The sequence below is a fragment of the Leopardus geoffroyi genome, chromosome B3 (assembly GCF_018350155.1).
Source record: "Leopardus geoffroyi isolate Oge1 chromosome B3, O.geoffroyi_Oge1_pat1.0, whole genome shotgun sequence".
Classification (NCBI taxonomy): domain Eukaryota; kingdom Metazoa; phylum Chordata; class Mammalia; order Carnivora; family Felidae; genus Leopardus; species Leopardus geoffroyi.
Genome location: NC_059337.1, coordinates 24,253,243 through 24,275,058, shown reverse-complemented (window position 1 = coordinate 24,275,058; position 21,816 = coordinate 24,253,243). Strand labels below are relative to the sequence as shown.

Genomic DNA, 21,816 nt, shown 5'->3' with positions numbered 1-21,816 from the left:
TTTCTTGAAATCAATGGTGTCTTGTTTCATAAATCCAATCCAGGGAGATTGAGCTGGGAGAATATTGGGAATACAAGTACCCACCTTCTAACTTCCTGTATCTCCAGATTGTTGCCTTTTGTTCATTCCTTCCCACAGCAGAAAATAAGAATTTTATTGCCCCATTTAAGTAAGAGTGCAGGCCTATTCAGAAGACAGAAACCAGTTGCCAATCATGTACCAAAATTTACATTTGCCGTAGGGTGCTTTATTGCAGGATTTTATTGTATTCAGAATATTAGATACTCACATCATTACTAGGTCTTTTTTTTAACCACTTTAAGTAAAATTTGATGCCAGCTAAAATTAAGATGCAGTAAACCTTCCATACTAGTGGAAGATAAACCATGACACAACTAGGAAATTGGGGTATTTATTTTAAAATATATTTTAGCTTTAGAATTGGTTTGTCTAAATCTGAATATTCATAAAACTTAACCAGTGGAAAAAGTTGTTTGACACCTCAGAAACTTAAAAGTTTTCGAGATTTTTATGCCTCTTTTGTTTGTTAATTGGTTTTTTAAAACATCAAATATATTTCTAGTATTGAAGAAAAGTTCTACATTATTTAAACAACTCAAGCAGTTTTTCAACAGCGGCAGAAAGAGGCATTAATTGTTTGGAGTAATTGTTGCTTGCTTTCTGATGCTCTTTTTATTTTACTCCTGTAGTTTTGAGCTACATAAATAATTAATATACTTAACAACTCATCATCAGGCAGCCAGCAACTTTACATAATTTAGCAGAAAGTAGGGTATCTTACAAAAGCATGAGTGATGTTTTGTGAAAAGGACATTGAAGTCTTCTATGAATTTCGATTGTTAGAGCAGAACTGCATATCCCAAAACAACACATTTTATGTTTGGCTTCTTGAGTTGGGATTCTTTCATCTATTTCCAGCAAAAGCTGTGCCTGGCTTTTAAAAAGCAGTGAAATCACTCTGTATAAGATTCAATCCAGAATTAAAAAAAAAAAAGTTGTCCACCTTCCTTATCTGCCTTCTGCTAAGAAATCTACCCAACTTTATTTTCCTTCCCCCGCCTTGTTTCCCACCACCACCCCCTTAGTAAAGCAAGGCTAAGAATCAACGAAAGTTTAAGTACTTGTTGTATACTTACTTTATTCTATCATCTAGAACTTTGAGGAAACAATCATTTTGGTTTATAAGGCCTTTTTTAAAGCAGATGTTAAGATAAAATTAACTGAACTTTTTAATTATGCTAAGAAATTGGGTTTTTTTTAGTGAGTTCTGCTTCATTATACCAAACCTGAATATTATAATTTGACCAGTTATAAATTAGGATTCACTAGATAATACCTGTACTTAAATTACCAGTCCACAAAAGCAGTTTGATTTAGAAATCTTCTGTGTGAGGCATTTTGCTAAGCAGTAAAGATGTAAAGATGAATCATGACCACCGAGAAGCTTCTTAGGGGCTCTAAATATTCATACTAAGCAAATTTTACTCTTCTTCCCTTTTTTCTTTTGCTTTCTTTTTTAATAACAATATGAAGGGCCAGAAAAATAAAATCATCAAAATAGCCTTGTGAGTCAGTCAATTGATGCTCTATTTTTTAAAAAAATATTCATAGAATGTGTGATTATGATAAAAATTGTAGTATTTTAGTAGCAAAAAGTAAAAGGTTTACAACAAAAAGTAGTTTAAGGACATCCTCTCAGCTGAACTCCCAAAAGTACTGATGGGTTTTAACATCTTATTCTTCAAGGATCTACTTTGCTTTTTTAAAGCCTCATTCTTTCTTCTATATCAGTTTGACAAACAAAATAAACCTATTGACCACTTTCTTATGGCCTGCTAATTTAGGGTCAGGAAAAGAAGAGGAAATGAGAAACTTTGTGGTGAGCTCAATATTAATAATTAAATAATTAAGGTTATAGGATTGTAGGCTTTAAGAGCTAAAAGGAGGCTTGGAGTTCATCTCCTTAGTATACAAATGAGACCCAGAAAATAGTGACTACATATATGACAGTCTTGAGTATGTTTTCTGTTAGGTCTTATTTTTCAGTTAATTGTCAGGCTGACTGTCATGGAGGAAAAGGGAGGGGTAGTACCTTCAGTTGATAATTTCAGATTTTTTTTAAATGAAAAATATGTTTGCCACCTTCTCATACCATGTAATTCAGACCAGACTAGCAGATTATTTCCTAACTGGAGTTTTTTCTAGAGGAACTATCTTTGGTGACAGCTGAATTAGAGTTTACAGTTATTTTATTGAACCTTAAATGCTATTGATTGTAGGACCCACTATTACTACTAAAAAAGAAAAAAAGACTGCCAGTTAGTTGTGAGATGCTACCAGTTGTATGGTATATCCATAATTTCAGAGATGTTAAAGTGCAAAAACAGAAAAATGAATTTTAGAATCAGTGAAATATGGTAAAATATTAACTGCCTTTCAACAGGTAGGTATCTCAGAATCATTTAAGAACTACTCCCATACCTGTAAGTTGCTGGAATGTTTCCCCCAGGGCTTACTTTCACTATTTTTTATTGTTTCTTAGAAAATAGTACAGTGATAGTTATGAGCTCATTTGAATTAAAACAATTCTAACATAAGGTTTTTATAGTATTTTACTCATAACATTTGTGTATTTGTGTATTCTTTTAAAAGTAGATATTTTGTCATTTTTCTTAGACCAAGCATTCCCAAAGGAAAAGGTTATAAAATTTTATTCATACTTTTTATCTTAGATTATGTTAGGGGAGTATGAGTATCATGGAAGACAGTATTGCCATCTATGACATACCCTGAACTGCCTTCACATCAGAATGGGAAATTTGTTTAAAAGAAAAATTTCAAGGTTCTACCCTCTAGAGATTCAGATTAGGAAGTCTGGTGTGGAGCCTAGAAATCTATATTTCTGGTCATGTCCGCAGATACTCCCATAAAGCCAGTCTGCAAACCAGTATTTGGGAAGATAGCAAATAGTACGGTTTATATATACATATTTATTGAGGCCATTTTTATATACAAGTACATACTGGGAAAACTGGCAGTCTTTGAAAAGGTGGTGAAAATAGCAGGTGTAGAAATAGGATTGACAGTGGTCTGAGACTTGGTTCAGATTAGGTTCTTGGTTCTGGGAATCCTAGAATTTTGAGTGGGGATCTAAAGACTGAAAGGAATGGCTGAGTAGAACTGGATAGGAAAGTCCAAAACTGTGAACTGGAACAGATAAAGATGATAAGCACAAATGAAAAGCCCCCTACTACCAATTAGTTCTGCTCAGTCCCCTGTAAAAAATGATTCATTTTTTCTGGGCTGTAACAGTACTGTCTGACCCAGCCCCCAGCATTTTCCTTGACACACACCCTTAGTTATTTAAATAAAACCTGATTCTTTTATTTAACAATTGATCTACAGTGCTTTAAGAATCAGATTATCTTGTGCTGTTCTGAGTATGATTAATTTTATCTTGTACATTCACTTTATTGTGCTTAATGCAATGATGATTATTGTTTCTTAAGATTTATTCTAAAGGAAATTAACTTCATGTCTGATTTATGTACTCAAAGGAGATTAGGAGAATGAAGCAGATCTACATAGATTCTCCGCATCATATAATAATCTAAAAAAATGAAATTTGTGAAACTCCTTACTGTTACATGTGAGAAAAATGAATCTCAGATTCTGGCCTGTATAAATTAATAGCAGGATTGGAACTGTTAGAACTCAGGGTTCCTGGTCTCACAAGCAGATATGATTAAATGATTTGGCTGTTACCGAAACATCTAAACTTTATGTGTAAAATAGTAAAAAAAAAAAAAAAAAAAAAACTTTATCTGTTCATAGACAAATGAAAAAATTAAATATACTTAAATAATCTAAAGATCTTGCTCCAGTCAGTAGCTTAAAGGTGTAAACAAACTGTTTAACCATAGAGTCTAATAAAGTTGACTGAAGTTGTTTTAAGCCAGCCATTCTTAGAGAACGTAGACATTCTTAAGAATTAGGTCTATTTTATGTGAATACTACTTAAATATCCATACCATTAAGGAATTTTTTCAACTATGGGTAAAGATAACTTTGTCGTGAATAATAATAGCCCAGAATACTGTAAGATTTTAAAGGATAGGGTTTTCCTTTTAACGCTTTTGCATCTGGCAAGTATGATATTTTTATATTAAGATGTCATCCTACCTAGGTATTCTGGGAATGCTTTGATATCAGATCAATTTTTTTAAAAAATGATCTCTCTAGGATTTCATCATCATGGCCAATTAAAAGTTCAGAAATTGAAAATCGTTTTATCCAACAATTGATGAAATCAAGAGTCTTAGTAAGAAGAGGAAGTCATATAAGGAAGAGGTAGATGTTATTACATCCAGTCTGTTGTTTATTTTAACCCAGTAATCTGCTTTTTGCCAGTCTTCATATTAAATTAATACAAAATATACCCTACTTTAAGAAAACCTATATATAAAACTACAGGTCTGTATACTAAATGATTTCAATTCAAGGATGCATACAAATACTCCTTTTCAGAATGTTCACTGACCTAGTCTTTCAATTTCCAAGTATCCTGTATTCAAGACAGCTTTTGATTTTCATAATTCTGTTTTAAATGCTATGTATTTATTACAGAAAGTTGTATACCTTTACCATTCAGTTCTGAAATCATTCTCAGAAGTGGTTGTGTTTAAGAAAAATAAAAATGTAGCCCCTTAATGGCCTTTGTCAAATGGTAACTGGCAAATTTTATGCTATAATTAAAAGTAAACATTGTTTTTAAAGGTAGACTGCCCATGTATACATAAATGATAAAGTATTTTACAGAACCACTTAATATATACCTAGGTATATATTAAGTATATAGTATATATAAATACTTATATATATTAAGTATATAACATAGGTAATGGAAATTTTTGCCTGCAGAGTTCAGTTGCCATCTATTTTTCAAATCATTCTTTTTACATATTTACATGTGACTACATCCTGATTCTGAAATACATGTTTATTATAAAAACTAATTGAAAATATAGAAAACATGAAGAAAATAAAAGTCACTTACAATTTCAAAAAAGATTATTGCTAGTTATTGAAGAGAGGCAGGAAGGCATAATAGTTAAGAGCTTCCTTCTGGATTAGAATCTGTTCTATTTACTAACACTAAAAGCAAGTTATTGAACCTCTCATGACTTTGGAGACTTCATCTGTAAAATGGGATTGATAATATTACTGGCCTCATAAGATTGTTGTGAAAATGCAGTGAATTGATATATGTAAAGTGCTGAGAATAGTGCCCTGGCACATTAAGTGCTATATATTATTCTTGTGTTGTTACTGAAATATTTTTGTTCTGTAATATCTGGGTTGTTAGGTTTTCAGGCATGCCTGAAAGAATTTTTAGTACAAATAAAAGTAACAATAACAAAAGCGTTGTTGTACAGGGAATTCATCTAGTGCTTCACATATATTAATTTTTTATTATATCATTTTCATTTTATAGATGAAACTAAAGCAAAGAAAGAAAGCTATATGTTTACAATTATAATTATAAAATATTATATTGAATTATTTTGGCACTCAGGGTGGAGAGCACTGTGGAGATTGATGGAGACAGACAGACATTTAATATTTTATAAGAATGAAGTTAGGGGCTCCTGGGTGGCTCAGTTGGTTGAGCATCTGACTCTTGATTTCAGCTCAGGTCATGTTCCCAGGGTTGTGGGATCGAGCCCCGTGTTGGGCTCTGCACTGAGTGTGGAACCTTCTTAAGATTCTCTTTCCCTCCATGTGCCCCTCTCCCCTGCTCACATGTTCTCTCTTTCTCTCTAGAAAAAAAAAAAAAAAAAAGGTATTAGGAACATCTTTTAAAAAAAAAAAGGAATGAAGATAAATTTGTTTCAGTGTCCTATGAGGTGTCTTAGGTGGAACTAAGACTACAACACATGGCCTCTGAATCCTGTAGAATCGACACCGAATCCTTTAAAAGATATCAATCACATTGATAATGGAGTCAGCTCTCATTTGTGAATGTTAATAAAGAGGACTATAGGAAGTATAATTTAAATACCAGATAATCAGTTTTTTCACCTCAGAATGCATTATACTTTTGATATAAGCAGATTTGTCTTTGTGTTATAAGGGCATATATATAAACATTGACTTATATTCCTTTGACACCTAGGCAGGTGGGAACTGGAAGAAGGAAACTAGGAATGCGTTCCATGGCAATATAGGATGTTGGCGTGATGGGTAAACCACATTGGAGCTGATAATTCTAATTTAGTTCTCAGCATTCTTTATTTTCTGTGGCTTGAAGCAGATTTCCAACTGGAACTATTTTTCCCCAAGGTTCTTTCAAACTTGGGACTAGGCTATAAAATCAAATTATGAATCTTATGTTCAAAGATCAAAGTTGTTTTAAAAGGTTGCAACATGATGTGTTATCTTAGTAATATTGTCTGCTCTAGAACTCTTCTGTATATTTTTATTAAGCCTTCACATCTTTGCAGTATGAAGAGTACTATCCCTTTTTTTTCTCTGCAGATGAGGAAACAGGCTTACCTGAGTCGCTTGCTAAAATTTAAAGTTTAAAAGTTAAGTGGTAGTTGGAACAACTACAGAGTATTTATTCTGTCTCAATTCACAACACTCTGTCACAAAAATAAATTATCTTTAAAAACTTGGCATAAATTTTTTTTTTGGTAAATATTAAAGACCATTGTTACACAGGACATTTCTTAAAGCTAAAGATTCTAAATTCACAGACTCCAAAGGTTGAAGATATCTTAGATTATTTCAGCCTTTGTTCTTAAAACTTTTTTGACTGTATTCCCAAGTAGGAAAGAGATACTTTACATAGCATAGGTACATACATGTATGTGTATCTGTCTATACTTATAGTTGAAACAAAAGTTTCACAAAATGGTTGATGCCATTACTATGTGGAACACATTCTCTTTCCTCCCATTGTTAGTTTTAAGCCACTAAATGAATTGGGCTGCCCACTAATGAGTGGCAGTTGACAGTTTGAAAAACATTGATCTAGGACAACTGTCCGGATTCATGAATTTGAGATTTTATTTTTCTATAGACATACTAGAATGTCCAAACCAGTACTGTTACCTAAAGTAATTGCTTGAGGACTATAGTACAGTTGTTTTGATGATGTTTGCATTGCTTAAAACCATTTTTAAAATTATAATTGCAATGGTTGGAATAACTTGAACACTCGTAAATACTCTGTTTTGGCAAATTTCAAATTTTTTAACCGCCAGAAGGCATTTTAAGTCTATTTAGCAAATAAAGCAGGTGATCAGTCAGGCATGCTATTAGTAAATTTCAAATACATTAAAAACTGGAAGTATAAGTAGTTCACATTAGTATTTAGTGTGTATTTTCTGATTAATCTTTTAATGACTAAGATCATTTACTGTGTATTATTCTATAGATTCAAAAAAGTATCTAGTAAAGATTTATAGTTGAAAAATGTAACTGTTAGTAAGAAATTAAGAGTAAGGATGTAAGCAAGCGTAAATCTCATCTGCTTTCAAAAAAAAAAGTATATATAAGATGTCTTAGGTTCCATCAAGACGTGGCAGTTTGTATTAAGTGCTATAAGAGACCATAAGCTGCTCCCTATTTACCCAATATGTTTCTTCTCTTAATTGAAAGTATTTTATTCATGGCTTAATAGATAACAAAACTTAATTCCTTACTTTCTATTCTATTAAACATAAAGACTTACTAGCAAACAAACTTGAAGTCAAACTTCTGTACTCTGTCGTTTTTGCTGAAATGATTTAGTTTGAGTAGTCACTTATGTATTTGGCTGTGTTGACTTCTTTCCATGTCCTAACCTTTAGAGCCCAGGTTTGTTATACAGAAGTAACAGAAAATCTAATTTTAATTTTCTACTATATGTTAATTTCATGACAAATCAATAGTTAGAAAGTAACTCTTTTATTATTCTATGCCGATTTCTTTTCTGTCCTATTTTTCCATTATCTGTGAGACTGAATCTTTGCCTTTACTGGCTTTTTACTGGTTTGCTTCCTGTTTCCATTTAAAACAAACCAAAAGTCAGTATCTTTTATTTGCTCCATAGCCTGAATCCTTGTTTTTATTTTTTCTACTTATTTTTATTTTGCTTTCATCCTTAAACTGGTAGTCACCTTCTTTTCACTTTATCTTTTCACTCACTAGCTAGAGATGATCGCTATGGAAAATCCTGCAGACTTGAAGAAACAGTTGTATGTGGAATTTGAAGGAGAACAAGGAGTTGATGAGGGAGGTGTTTCCAAAGAATTTTTTCAGCTGGTTGTGGAGGAAATCTTCAATCCAGATATTGGTAAATATTTTAGTGATGTGATCATGATGTCATATCTTTTTGATTTAAGGGTTTGTTTACCTAGGTTTATAAATATTCTCATTACAAAGAGTAAACAGTAGGTTTCAGTATAGATTTCCTAGAATCACAGAAAATGACTGAATTTGGGTTTGAGGGAGTGATGTGCATCACTCATTTATTCAAGTTCTTATTTAGATTACTTAGCCAAATATTTTACTGTAGGAAATTGTCTTTTAGGTAAGTCGAATTGAAAACCCTTTAGAATGGTACATTAGAACAATTGAAGGATTTCTTCGCTCTTTTTAGTCTAAAACATTCTTCAGACTCACGGCATTTCTGAAATGAGAGTTTCATACAACAATTGTCTGAAGAATGTTGAGAATGTCTCACAAGTATATCATGCTCAGAGTTTGGAAACCCTGACTGGTATCAAATTAATTAGGTTTATTTACTACAGGATTTCAGGAGGCTTAATATTATGCTTTCCCAAACTTTTTGAACTTCAGAAGCCTTTTTCCACCCCACCTTTAATAACATTTGTCTCTCAGAAGTGTTTTTTCATTGAACAGTTTGGGAAAAACTGGTCTACATATCTCAGTCTGAAAGTTGAAGGATTTGAATTTTACTGGTAGACAAGTAGGCACAGTGGAAGTGGTAAAAGACAATAGCTTCTTGGATAGATAATTCTGAACTGATTCAGTTTATGCGATGTAACCACTTACTTGGTTACCAGGTTTGCTTACTTTTAAAAACAATGCATGACCATCATAGGAAAAGGATTCCGCTAAAGGTACTTTTAGAATTGTGAGAATATGACATAGAATAATGCAGATCATTTCCTTTAAGCTTTGAGAATTGAGCTCTTACAGCCTGTTGATTGTCAGTATGTACATTGAATTGACTTTTCTGTTACTGTTCTTAGCTGGTCATATATACACACAAATGTGCAAATGGACATAGACATTTTGAGTTCATGACATAAATGTAGTTAAAGTAAGACTATATATTTTAGCTAATGTTTATTAATAATCAGAAAGCTGTGTAATTTGCATATAATTTGTTCAAAGTAAACCAAGACACATAAAACCATGCCTTTTTTGTGATAGAAAATTAATTTATGAGCTTCATAGGTTTGGTAAACCTTTGCTCTGGATTCCTTTGTATCTCAACATGTAAAACATTAGCTGTAAATAAAATATACTTACATTATATGCAGAAATACTTTCAGAAAAAAAAACATAAACAGTTCTACTTGATAGTAAAGTAAAGTAATTGAAATGGTTAAAAATACCAAATATGGAATATTTGGTTAAATATACCAAAATAGAATGTTTTATAAGAACTACCTTTTATGGTGCATTTCTTCCAGGGACCTGGCAAAAATGTGCCCAAAATAGATCACTTTGAACCTTAAAATTATTATCTTTCATTTCATACACAGAGAGGAGAGTAATGACCTGTGTAATTTATATTCTGATTAATTTAGTTTATTGCTCTTGAGACCAAGGACATACATTTGTGAGATTTCATCAAATTTATTGTTTTCAACTGTTCTTGACTTTGTTCATACCATATTTATAACTAAGTGAAGTTTTTTACTTCAGTGAATCTTGTAACTTAGACTTGTAAAAAAATTTAGATCTAAACTGAAATTGAGATAAGAATTGGATAATTTTCAGACTGTTATTTTGTGAATTGTAACTTCCATTAGAAAAACGTCCTAGCTTACTTTGTACTCTTATGATCCAGGGGACATTTTACGGTTCCTTTGTATTTAACTTAAACTAAATGTGAAAATAAACATTTTTAAAGCTTTCAAAAATCATATGAATTGATATATTTATGTGCCAAATTGATTTCTAAAGTTCTATTGGAAATTGCCCTTTTCAGACTTAATTCTTAAAATATTTTCATTCAGTTGCACAGTAGCAACTGAAAAACATTTTAGTAAAGTAAGAAAAATCGTAAATTCATTAAAATATCATAAAACCTTTCCTTAGATATTCTGTTTGTTTAAAGGGAAGAAGATAATTCTGTCTTAGTAATGGTTTTAGATACTAAACGAAACATTCCTACTTTTTTTTTTTTTTTAATGTTTATTTTTGAGAGAGAGAGAGAGAGAAAGAGAGTGTGAGTGGGGGAGGAGCAGAGAGAGAGGGAGACACAGAGTCCAAAGCAGGCTCCAGGCTCCCAGCCGCCAGCACAGAGCCCGAAGCGGAGCTAGAACCCACGAACCATGAGATCATGACCTGAGCCGAAGTCGGACACTTAACCAACTGAGCCACTCAGGCGCCCTGAAACATTCCTACTTTTTAAGATGAATGTTACAAATAAAATCTCCAAGCTTGGGTTTTGAATAGTGAAAAACATATGAAATTGAAAGAAGGCTACAAATACAAACCACTTTTGTTTTACTCACTGGCTCACAATTAACGTGTATGTATATTAAATAGCCTTGGATTTTGGACGTAATCTACCTTTATCAAATTTATTCAAGTTTATGTACTTGACTTCATCTGACTTCGTTAGGAGTTAGAAAAACTTCATAGGATCATTGTGCAGTTTTGAAAAAACAAAAACTTTTCTTTAATGAAATTTAAAATTGGTTTTTGAAAACAGCACATGTAGATTAGACATGTTTTTATACGTGAAACATTTTAAAAATATGGTAGCTTTTTTCCTTTTGGTTTTGCATTCATTTTCAATCAACCAGTGGATGTACTAAATTAATTTCTTATTTGTATTAGTAGAAGGTTAGAGAATTGAATTTAATGAACATTTTTCCGTTTTGAAAAATGCAGCCAAAATTGCCTGCTACTTGTTTCCTTTTTCCTTGGCTTCTTAAAATGACATACTACCATTTGCCACAATTTATAACAATCACATATATTTGAACTGTGGTCTCTCAAGTGCTGATGTAATAGAAAAAACAATTTTTGTATGCCTACTATGTATAAGTTTGCATGTGTAATTATTTTATGTTTGTATTGTTCATTAGTCTATTTAATAAAATAGAAAAGTAATGTATTTTTTTAAAATCCTTTTTTATAGGTATGTTCACATATGATGAATCTACAAAATTGTTTTGGTTTAATCCATCCTCTTTTGAAACTGAGGGTCAGTTCACTCTGATTGGTATAGTGCTGGGTCTGGCTATTTACAATAACTGTATACTGGATGTACATTTTCCCATGGTTGTCTACAGGAAGCTAATGGGGAAAAAAGGAACTTTTCGTGATCTGGGAGACTCTCACCCTGTAAGTCTGGCATTTTTTATTTGATCATTTAGCTTTATTTAAAAGCAAAACTATAATTTATGTAAAAAACTACAGTTTTCATTTGGAATCAGTTTCACTTGTTAATATTTATACCTAATAAGTTAAAGTTGTTTTAACCTGTTGCAGTACCATGAATACCTAAAAACTCAGGAAATTTATTATATATTACTTTCAGCAAGCAGGTTTTGTAAAATTGATTCTGTAGAAGAGGGTTTTTAAACATTGTTTGTTTTTTAAAACACATGAGATTGCCACGTGAAATCAGAACTGCTCTGGATAAGGGGCTTGGTGGCTACAGTTAGTATGTTGTTTCTGTCTCAAATCCCTCCCTCACTATGAGACACCTGAGGTTCACTCATAGAGCACAGTGTGAAATCCATTGCTAAATTGATGCTGTGGTTTTCTCAGCACTGGATGGGACATACCAGTGACTGACAGTCTTTCTTTATAGTGAACTATTTGAGGGACAAGAAGGATACTTCCTATTCTTTAGTCTTTGTTGTCATTTTTTTTCCCCAAGAAAAATGATGCTAACTTATATTTTATAGCTCTGTGGTAGCCTAATTTGTCATTTCTGGTTTTTAGGTCCTATATCAGAGTTTAAAAGATTTACTGGAATATGAAGGGAATGTAGAAGATGACATGATGATCACTTTCCAGATATCTCAGACAGACCTTTTTGGTAATCCAATGATGTATGATCTAAAGGAAAATGGTGATAAAATTCCAATTACAAATGAAAACAGGAAGGTAATACATGTTTTTATATCATCATTGTCTTTGTCTCTTGATTAACAGAGTTTTAAAGCATATATACTTGTGATAAAGAAGTATCTAAAATAGTCCATACAAAAACTCAAGAAATCAAGTACTCAAATTCTTTTAAATGAAATAGCCCCAATTTTCTAAATCTTGGATATAAGCTGGTATGAGAGCACATAGTTAGGCACTAAACCCCTTTTCAAGAAAGGGGGCAGGAGAAAAAAAAAAATTAAAAAAAAAAAAAAAAAAAGAAAGGGGGCAGGAATAGTAGATAGTGAGTGACACATTATGGCCATAAAACATTTTATAATAATGTAACTTGATAAAATATTATAATGTCTAAGTTAGGATTCACTTGCCTTTTATAATTTGGTATAACAGCTTATGTATCTAGTAAAACACCCACATTTTTGCTGAACTGGATACAGTAGGCAGCTTCCTAAATATTCTAGCACAGACAACATGAGGCTTCCTGGTTTGCTCAAATCCGGTACATTGCAGTTGTTAGGTTTTATAAATGGATGTATACGTGGTTTAAATGTGTCTGTGTTTGTACACTTGGTTGAGGGAATGTCAAAATTGCATGAAGGCCCAGCTTTTATTTTAAGTCTGGTTTAATACAGTATCAAATTTGAAACTTACGTGTATAATTAGTTTATGTGGGCTTTTTATAGTTCAGTATTTACTATTGCAAAAAGTTGTGAAATTGTTAAAGGTACAGGCATACCTCATTTTATTGAGCTTCACTTTATTGCATTTTGCACATGTTGGGTTTTTTACAAATCAACTGTGGAAACCTTGTGTCGAGGAAGTCTGTCAGCACCAGTTTTCAAACAGCGTTTGCTCACTCTGTGTCACATTTGGTTAATTCTCATTTTATTTCAAACTTTTTCATCATTATTATACTTGTTACGGTGATCTGTGATCAGTGATTAAGACTTGCTGAAAGCTCAAATGATGGTTAGCATTTTTTAGCAGTAAAGTATTTTTAAAATTAAGGGATATACATTGTTTTGGACATAGTGTTATTACAATCTTAATAGACTACAATATAGTGTAAACATTACTTTTATATGCACTGGGAAAGCAAAAAATTCATTTGTCTTGCTTTATTGCAATATTCACTTTATTGCAGTGGGCCAAAACTAACCACGATATCTCTGAGGTATGCCTGTATTTTCCTTTATATGTATAAAGTTTGAATCTTTAAAAATATTTTTGAGTGTTTGTTCTTTCTTGGGGAAAATGAAAACAAAACTAAAAGCTATGCAGCCGAGTAGCTTGTTATGTTTTGTTTATATAGCATATTATAAGAAGTTCTTGTGGTTAATGTTTTCTGCAGGAATTTGTCAATCTCTATTCTGACTACATTCTCAATAAATCAGTAGAAAAACAGTTTAAGGCTTTTCGGAGAGGTTTTCATATGGTGACCAATGAATCTCCCTTAAAATATTTATTCAGACCAGAGGAAATTGAATTGCTTATATGTGGAAGCCGGGTAAGAAAGCAAAAAGTGTCTGCAAAAAATATATCGATTTATTGTTTGTAATGATGTATATATATTAAGACACATTTTCTTGAATTTGCAGAATCTAGACTTCCAAGCACTAGAAGAAACTACCGAATATGATGGTGGCTATACCAGGGACTCTGTTCTGATTAGGTGAGGTGTTTAATTCTTAAAAAGAAGATTTAAATTCATCAGAGGGGTGTGTACTTTATGCTTTAGGTCTTCATCTCTAGGTATTACTTCCCAAATAAGCAAAGTCACAAATTCTCAATCTATAATACTAAAAGTGTATTTGTAATATAATCACTAGTTTTCATTGTTAATCTTACGATTTATTTCTTAAGTATTTTATGTAAGTCACATGTTTTCTTTGGCATTTGGGATATAAGTTATCTAATATTCTTAATGATTTTGATTAGCATGTGCTTGCTGTTGCTTAGAAAATAATGAAAATTGGGGTGCCTGGGTGGTGGAGTCGGTTAAGCGTCCGACTTCAGCCAGGTCACGATCTCGCAGTCCGTGAGTTCGAGCCCCGCGTCAGGCTCTGGGCTGATGGCTCAGAGCCTGGAGCCTGTTTCCGATTCTGTGTCTCCCTCTCTCTCTCTGCCCCCCCCCCCCCCCCCGTTCATGCTCTGTCTCTCTCTGTCCCAAAAATGAATAAACGTTGAAAAAAAAAAATTAAAAAAAAAAAAAAAGAAAATAGAGCTACCATCTCTGAATGTTTCTCCTTTCTTTTGAACTCCCTATTTGTGAACTGTTTCTTCCCTACTTATATGAAGCACCTTATATGATATGTTACGTTCTTTTATTTAATTTTTATGGTAATATGCCAAGATACATATTAATGTTTGTTCTACACCTGAAGAAACTGAACCCCAAATTTTCACAGAAAGAGGCAAAGATTCCCAATATTATCTGCTTCCAGTCAAGCAATTAGCAATTGCTAATATTTCCTTTTCTGTACTACGCTATTCAATCTTAAAAGGCATAGGCTTCTTTCTTCCTCGCACGGATTGTTAGAAGAGCACGAAGATGCTTCTTTGGCGCATCTTTGGGGTGGGGTAAGGTGAGAAGGAATGCAAACATAACTTCCTGGAGGTTGTCTCTAAAGGTTATTCCTGTAAGACTCCAATTTGTGGACACCGCAATGAATATCAAGTATAATTAGAAATAAATAATATTTTATGTTAAATTATTTTCTTCTGTTATTTTGTTCTTCATCCTGGTGTGCAGGAGGCTACTGGTATTTCCTCTTTTTAGTACACCTTAAGTCATTTCTAGCAGCAGTATTGGAACTTACATACTCTAACCATTGTTCTTCTACTACTTGAAGTTTCAAAATTGACACATGAAAGGTTTGAGATATGGTGATGAAAAAAAAAACGGCACTTATGAGTCACAAGGAGTTCACAGTAGTATCTCTGTTAATGACAGTGATCACAGGATTTTGTAGCCTTAGTGTTTCTCTGAGAATAGTTGAAAATACCTTGTGTGTTCTTTATGGAGAAATTATTTTTTAAATTAAGGTTTAATTTGCTTTCTAGCTTCTATAATAACATAATCCCTACTTGATACATATCTTAAGGTCATAAGTTAATGTGTGATTTGAAAGGCAAGTGAAAAGACAACAGGTTCCAAATCATTCTCACAGTTAATGGTATTCTAAATCTTTAAACAAAATTCAGTTTCTTATTTTGTCAACCTTAATATGAAAATATTAATTATTAAATAGAGTCTACAACTAGTAGGAAGTTGAAGACTTAGAATAGTAATGATAGGGGCAACTGGGTGGCTCAGTTGGTTAGATGTCTGACTCTTGATTTCAGCCCAAGTCATGATCCCAGTGTTGTGGGATGGAGCCCTGTGTCAGGCTCCACGCTGAGCCTGTGCCCCTCCCCCCACTCGCACTCTCTGTCTCTCAAAATCAATAAACTTTAAAACAACAAAGTGTAAAAATGTTGACTCACAGGCAAGCTTTTGCATATATGTTTTCCAGTTGCTGATAAGACTCTCCCTGATTTCATTTGACTACTAAGAGACATAGAGATATCTTTTTAAATGCCCCTTTTTACTCTTGGGGTGAGGTGAGAGATGGGGACTGCAGTTTTCTTTTAATTGATAGTTTTCTGTTTCAAACGCTTGAGCAGATTCAGATTTGATTATCCTCTCCCCACAGTTCTTGTGATTCATTTCATTGAATCTTTCAGTATTATATCAGCCTTTGTTTCTAGGTAAGCCTAACTTAGCTGTGGTCTGTTAGTTTATAAATATGGTGCTCTGTTAATTTTATTAACCTTTTGTTAAGATTTTTTGGTCTGTATTCATAAGGAATATTGACCGATAATATCCCTTTTTTGTACACATTTATCAGGTTTTGCTACCCTCACATATTGATTTGAAAGAGTACTGTTCTTTATTTTCAGAAATACTTCTGTAAGATTGGTATTTTTTTCTCTTAAATAAATTTGTTCAAATTCACCAGTGAGACCATCAGGGCCTGGATATTTCTTTTTCAGAAGGTTTTTTGTTTTTTGGAATTTTTTTTTATTTTGTTTTGAAATAACTATAGATTTATTGGAATTTTCTGTTAAACTACAGGTTGGTCCCCATACCCTCCATCACTTTCCCACAGTGGTAACATTTTTCATAACTATAGCACAATATCAAAATCAGGAAATTGATATAGGTTCAATCTACAGACCATGTTCAGATTTCATCAATTTTTCAGGCACTTATTTATATGTATATGTAGTTGTGTGTACTTTTTGTCACATTGTATAGATGTGCATAACCACTATCATAATCATAATGCACAACTTTTTCATCACCAGAAGTGTGTCTCTTGCTATCCGTTTGTATGCATACTCCTACCCCTACAGCATGATTCCCTTCAGATCCATCAAAGTTGTTACATATATCAACAGCTTATTCCTTTTTATTCCTGCATAGTATTCCATGGCATAGATGTGTCATATTTGATTTAACTATTCAACTGTTTAAAGGACACGTGGTTTGTTGTCAGTATTTGGCTTTTAGGAATAGGGCTACTAAACATTTAGGCACAGATTTTTATATGAACATAAGTTGTCATTTCTCTGGTATAAATGTCCAAGAGTGCAATCTTGGGTTATATGATAAACTGCCAAACTATTTTCCAGAATTGCTATACCATTTTACATTTCCCTGGGCAATATATGAGTGATCCAGTTTATATCATTGCCTGCATTTGGTGGTATCAAAGATGTTATTTTGTTCATTCTGCTGGGTATGTTGTGATATCTCGTGGTGTAATTTGAATTACTCTAGATGACAGTGATGTGGGATATCTTTTCATGTACTTATTTACCATCTGTATATTGTTTTTGGTGAAATGTCTGGTTATTTTTACTGTTGAATTTTGAGTTCTTCATATATTCTAGTCCTTTCTGAGGTATGTGGTTTTCAAATACTATGTCCTACTCTTGTAGCTAATCTTTTCATTTTCTTTAGAGAATCTTTTGCATAGCAGAAGTATTTAATTTCGATGAGCTTTGATTTTTCATTTTATGGATCATACTTTTTATTTTTTTAACATTTTTATTTATTTCTTGAGACAGAGAGACAGAGCATGAACGGGGAGGATCAGAGAGAGAGGGAGACACAGAATCTGAAACAGGCTCCAGGCTCTGAGCTGTCAGCATAGAGTCCGACGCAGGGCTCGAACTCACAGACTGTGAGATCATGACCTAAGCTTAAGTCGGACGCCCAACCGACTGAGCCACCCAGGCGCCCCTGGATCATACTTTTTATCAAGTCAGACCTAAAACTCTTGGCCAGCCTTAGGTCCTGAAGATTTTCTTTTTTTTTCTTTTTCCCTAAAATTTTAAAGTTTTACATATTATATTGAAATCTGTGGTCCGTTTTTAGTTGATTTTTATATGTGAGATTCAAGTCAAGATTCTCTTTTTTGCCTGTAGATGCCCATTTGTTCCCATACAATTTATTGAAAAGGCTATCCTTCCTTTCCTGAAGAACTGTTTTTTCATCTTTGTCAAAAATCAGTTAGTAATGTTTGTCTGAATCCTGAATTCTATATTCTCCCTTGATCTGTGTGCCTATTCATCCCTCTGTCAATACTACACTGTCTATTAGTATAGGTAAATAGTAAGTATTAACATCAGATAGAGTGCTTACTCCAATTTTAAGTGAAAGATTTCTTGCCTTTTCCATATGTTAGATACTCTGCTTTTCCCTATAAATTTTATATTCACTTTGTGCCTACAAAAAAACCTTGATGAGATTTTGATAGGAGTTAACACTGAGATCACATTGGGGAGAAATGACATTTTTACTGTGTTGACTCTTCAGCTATAGTATAACTCCCCATTTATTTTTTATTCCTTTCATCAGTATTCTGTAATTTTCAACATACACATTTTATATATGTTTTGTTTGATTTATCCTAAATGTGTGATTTCCTTTGTAGTGATTGTAAATGGTGTTTTTATTTTTTTTAATGGTATTGTATTTTTAATTTTTGTTTCCATATGTTGGTAGTATAGTCAGATGTAATTGATTTTTTACATGTTGGTCATATATCTTTTGATCTTGCTGAACTCACTTATTTTAGAAGGGTTTTTTTGTTTTTTTTTTTATTGAGATCACTTGGGGCCTTCTGTGTAGATAGTCCTGTCATCTGTAAATAGGGATAGTTTGTGCTGCTTCTTTTTAAATGTTTATACCTTTTATTCATTTTTCCTGCCTTATGCTGCCTAGAACTTTTAACACAATGCCAAATAGGAGTAATAAAAGTGATGAAAACCTTGCCTTGTTCTCAGATTTAGGAGAAAGCATTTATCTTTATTAAGCTTTATATTAGTGTAGTAAGTGCTCGACAAATTCAAGGAAGTTCCCCTCTGTACCTTGCTTGTTCAGTTTTATTATATATAGGCTTTTGGTTTTTGTCAGATGCTTTTTCTGTTGGTTGATATAATAACTTTTCTTTATCCTCTATTTGATATGGCACATTACATTAATGGATTTTCCATTATTGAACCACCATTGTGTATCTGAGTCATTTCCATTTAGTTATTGTCAAATTGGACTTGCTAATTGTTTGGTGATTTTTGTGTTTAAGTTCATGAGAGATACTGGTCTGTAGTTTTGGTGTTTTATGTTGTCTTGGTCTGGTTTTAACATCAGAGTTAATTCTGGCCTCATGATTGAGTTGAAAAGTGTTCTGCTCTCTAGGAGAGGATTGTGTTCAAGTGGTACTAATTATTTCTTAAATGTTTGGTAGAATTCTCCAATGAAACCATCTTGGCCTAGAAATATCCTTTTTGGGGAGTGTTTTAATTTCAAATTCAGTTTGTTTAATGTTTGTAGAACTGTTAAAGTTTTCTTTCATATTGGGTGGGTTGTGATAGTTTGTGTTATTCAAGGAGTTGATCCATTTTATTTTTAAGTTGTCAAATTTATGTGTGCAGAATTCTTAATATTCCCTTTTTATCCTTTTGATGTCTGCAGATCTGAACTGATCATACCCATTTTAATTCCTCATAGTGATAATTTGCTTGTTTTTCTTTTTTGAACTTGTTAGTCTTGCTTGAGAGATTTGTTGAATTTACTGATTATATTGAAAAGCCAGCTTTTATTTCTTTGTTGTTTTCCTGCTTTCAGTTTCATTGATTTCTGCTGTTTATTACTTCCTTCCTTATTTTGGTTTAGTTTGCTCTTTTTGTTCTAGGTTATTGAGGATAGAAACAGTGATTGATTAGAAACCTTTCCTCTTTTCTGATGTAATCATTTAGTGCTTTAAATTTTATTCTCCCTCACCTTTGCTTTAGCTGTATCCCATATTCTTAATATGTTTGATTTTCATTTTTTTCCCTATGTATTTTTTAGAATTTATTTTGAGACTTTTTCTTCAGACATTATTTAAATAAAATTATGTTGTTTAATTTCCAGTGTTTTTTAATATTTTCCTCTGTTACTGATTTCTAGTTTGATTCTTCATAATAAGAGAACTTAATCTTCATGACTCCCCAATGCTTTTGAATTTGTGAATTCTGTGTTGATAGGTGGAATGTTCTATAAATGTTGATGTAGATTCTGTTCATTGATGATTTTGCAGATTTTCTGACTATTAGTTGCTCAGAGACAAGGGTCTTGAATGCTCCATAATGGTAGATTTGTTCATTCCTCCTTTCAGCTCTATCAGTTTTTACTTTATGTATCTTAAATATTTTTTGATTGGTGCATACACTCTGAACCTCAGTACCTCTTCTTGGTGGATGTCTTCTGGTGGATTGATCCTTTACCATTATTAGGTGATGTGCCTCTTTGTCTCTACTGATTTTCTTTACTCCCAAACCTACTCATCTGTTAATCTTCTTTAACACATATTTTTGCGCGTGTGTGTGAGAGAGAGAGAAGAGAGTGCATGCACATGTGAGCAAACGGGGGAGCGTCAGAATCTCAAGCGGGCTCCATGCCCAGCATGGAACTCAATCTCAACCCTGAGATTATGACCTGAGCTGAAATCAAATTGGACACTTGACAGACTGAGTTACCCAGATGCCCCAACACTTTCCTTTTAATTAAACTTTTTATTGTGAGATCATGTAATTTGGCATATAGTTGTTAAGAAATCACACAGACCCTGTGTATACTTTACCGTGTTTCCCTCAATGGAAGTCTTTATAAAACATTAGTATAATATCACAACTAGAATATGGTTAAGATACAGAAAAGTTCTGTCACCACAAGAATTCCTTCTGTTGATCTTTTATATATAAGTCAGTCACACTCATACCGTTACCCTGTCCTCACTCTAGTCCCTAATCCCTGACAACCACTAATCTGTTCTCTGTTTCTTTAAGTTTGTCATTTCAAGAATGTTGTATTAAGTGAATCACATATAATGTGTCACCTTTTGGGATTGGCTTTTTTTACTCAGCCTTGAAAGTCGTCCAGATTTTTTCACTATCAATAATTTGTTTCTTTTTATTGCCGAGTAGTGTTTATTCCTTTGCTATGGATTTACCAGTCTTTTTAACTATTTGCTTGTTGAAAGACTTCAGACTTCAGAAAAACTTCTAAAGCCGTTATGAATAAAGTTACTATGAATAATCATGTGATTTTTTAGGTAAACATAAATTTTCATTTCTATGATAAATGCCAAGAGTGCACCTGACTTTTTTTTTTTTTTTACTGTTGAGTTTGAGAGCTCTGTGTGTATATTCTATATTTACTACTTTATCTTTCCTCCAGTAAATTACTTTTTTCACATATGTCAAAAATCAGTGGAGCATATTTCTGTAGGTCTCTTTCTGGTATGTGTCTTTCTCCTTTCCCCTTTTTTTTTTCCTTCATGTATTTTGAGGCTCTGAAATTTGGTGCATATCTTTTTTCAGTTTTTAACATTTTTTCGTACATACCCATTTAGAATCATACGTTATTGTTGGACTGGTCTTTTTATCATTATATAAGGTCACTCTTTGTATTCTTGAAATTTTCTGTGCTCTGAATCTAATATGAATATAACAGTTCCTGTTTTTTTTTTAAGTTTGCATGATATCTTTTTCTGTCATTGTGCTTTCAACCTGTTGCTGAATTCAAAATGAATTTCTTAGAAATAGCATAAAGTTTTTTTTTTGTTTGTTTTTTTTTTTTTTTTTTAGTCTACTCTGTCAGTTTGCCTTATAATTGGCAAATTTAGACAGTTCATATTTAAGGTAATTACTAATAGGTTAGGGCTTACATCTACCATTTTGTTTTCTGTTCCTCTTTGTGATTGCTTGTTTCTATCTTTTTGCCTTCCATGGATTATTTAGTTACTTGAGCATATTTTAAGATTCCCTCTTGATTTACTTTTAGTGTTTATTGGGGTATGTTGTTTATATAGTGTTCTTCCTGATTGCTGT

General features: G+C 32.7%; 1 protein-coding gene and 1 long non-coding RNA gene across 6 annotated transcripts in view; one reads left to right on the top strand and one right to left on the bottom strand.

The window, feature by feature from the left end:
- Positions 1-21,816, bottom strand: part of LOC123582624 — a 148,959-nt gene that overhangs the window by 677 nt on the left and 126,466 nt on the right. The window contains exon 19 of the long non-coding RNA XR_006704487.1: positions 85-183. This is a non-coding gene — a long non-coding RNA (uncharacterized LOC123582624). The remainder of the gene's footprint in view (positions 1-84; positions 184-21,816) is intronic.
- UBE3A (ubiquitin protein ligase E3A) overlaps positions 1-21,816 on the top strand; it is a 93,881-nt gene that overhangs the window by 60,938 nt on the left and 11,127 nt on the right. For all 5 annotated transcript variants that reach the window (XM_045448923.1, XM_045448921.1, XM_045448920.1 and 2 more), the window contains 5 exons: positions 8,218-8,362; positions 11,414-11,619; positions 12,226-12,390; positions 13,745-13,900; positions 13,992-14,065. In XM_045448923.1, coding sequence (XP_045304879.1) covers positions 8,218-8,362; positions 11,414-11,619; positions 12,226-12,390; positions 13,745-13,900; positions 13,992-14,065 — 746 coding nt within the window. The remainder of the gene's footprint in view (positions 1-8,217; positions 8,363-11,413; positions 11,620-12,225; positions 12,391-13,744; positions 13,901-13,991; positions 14,066-21,816) is intronic.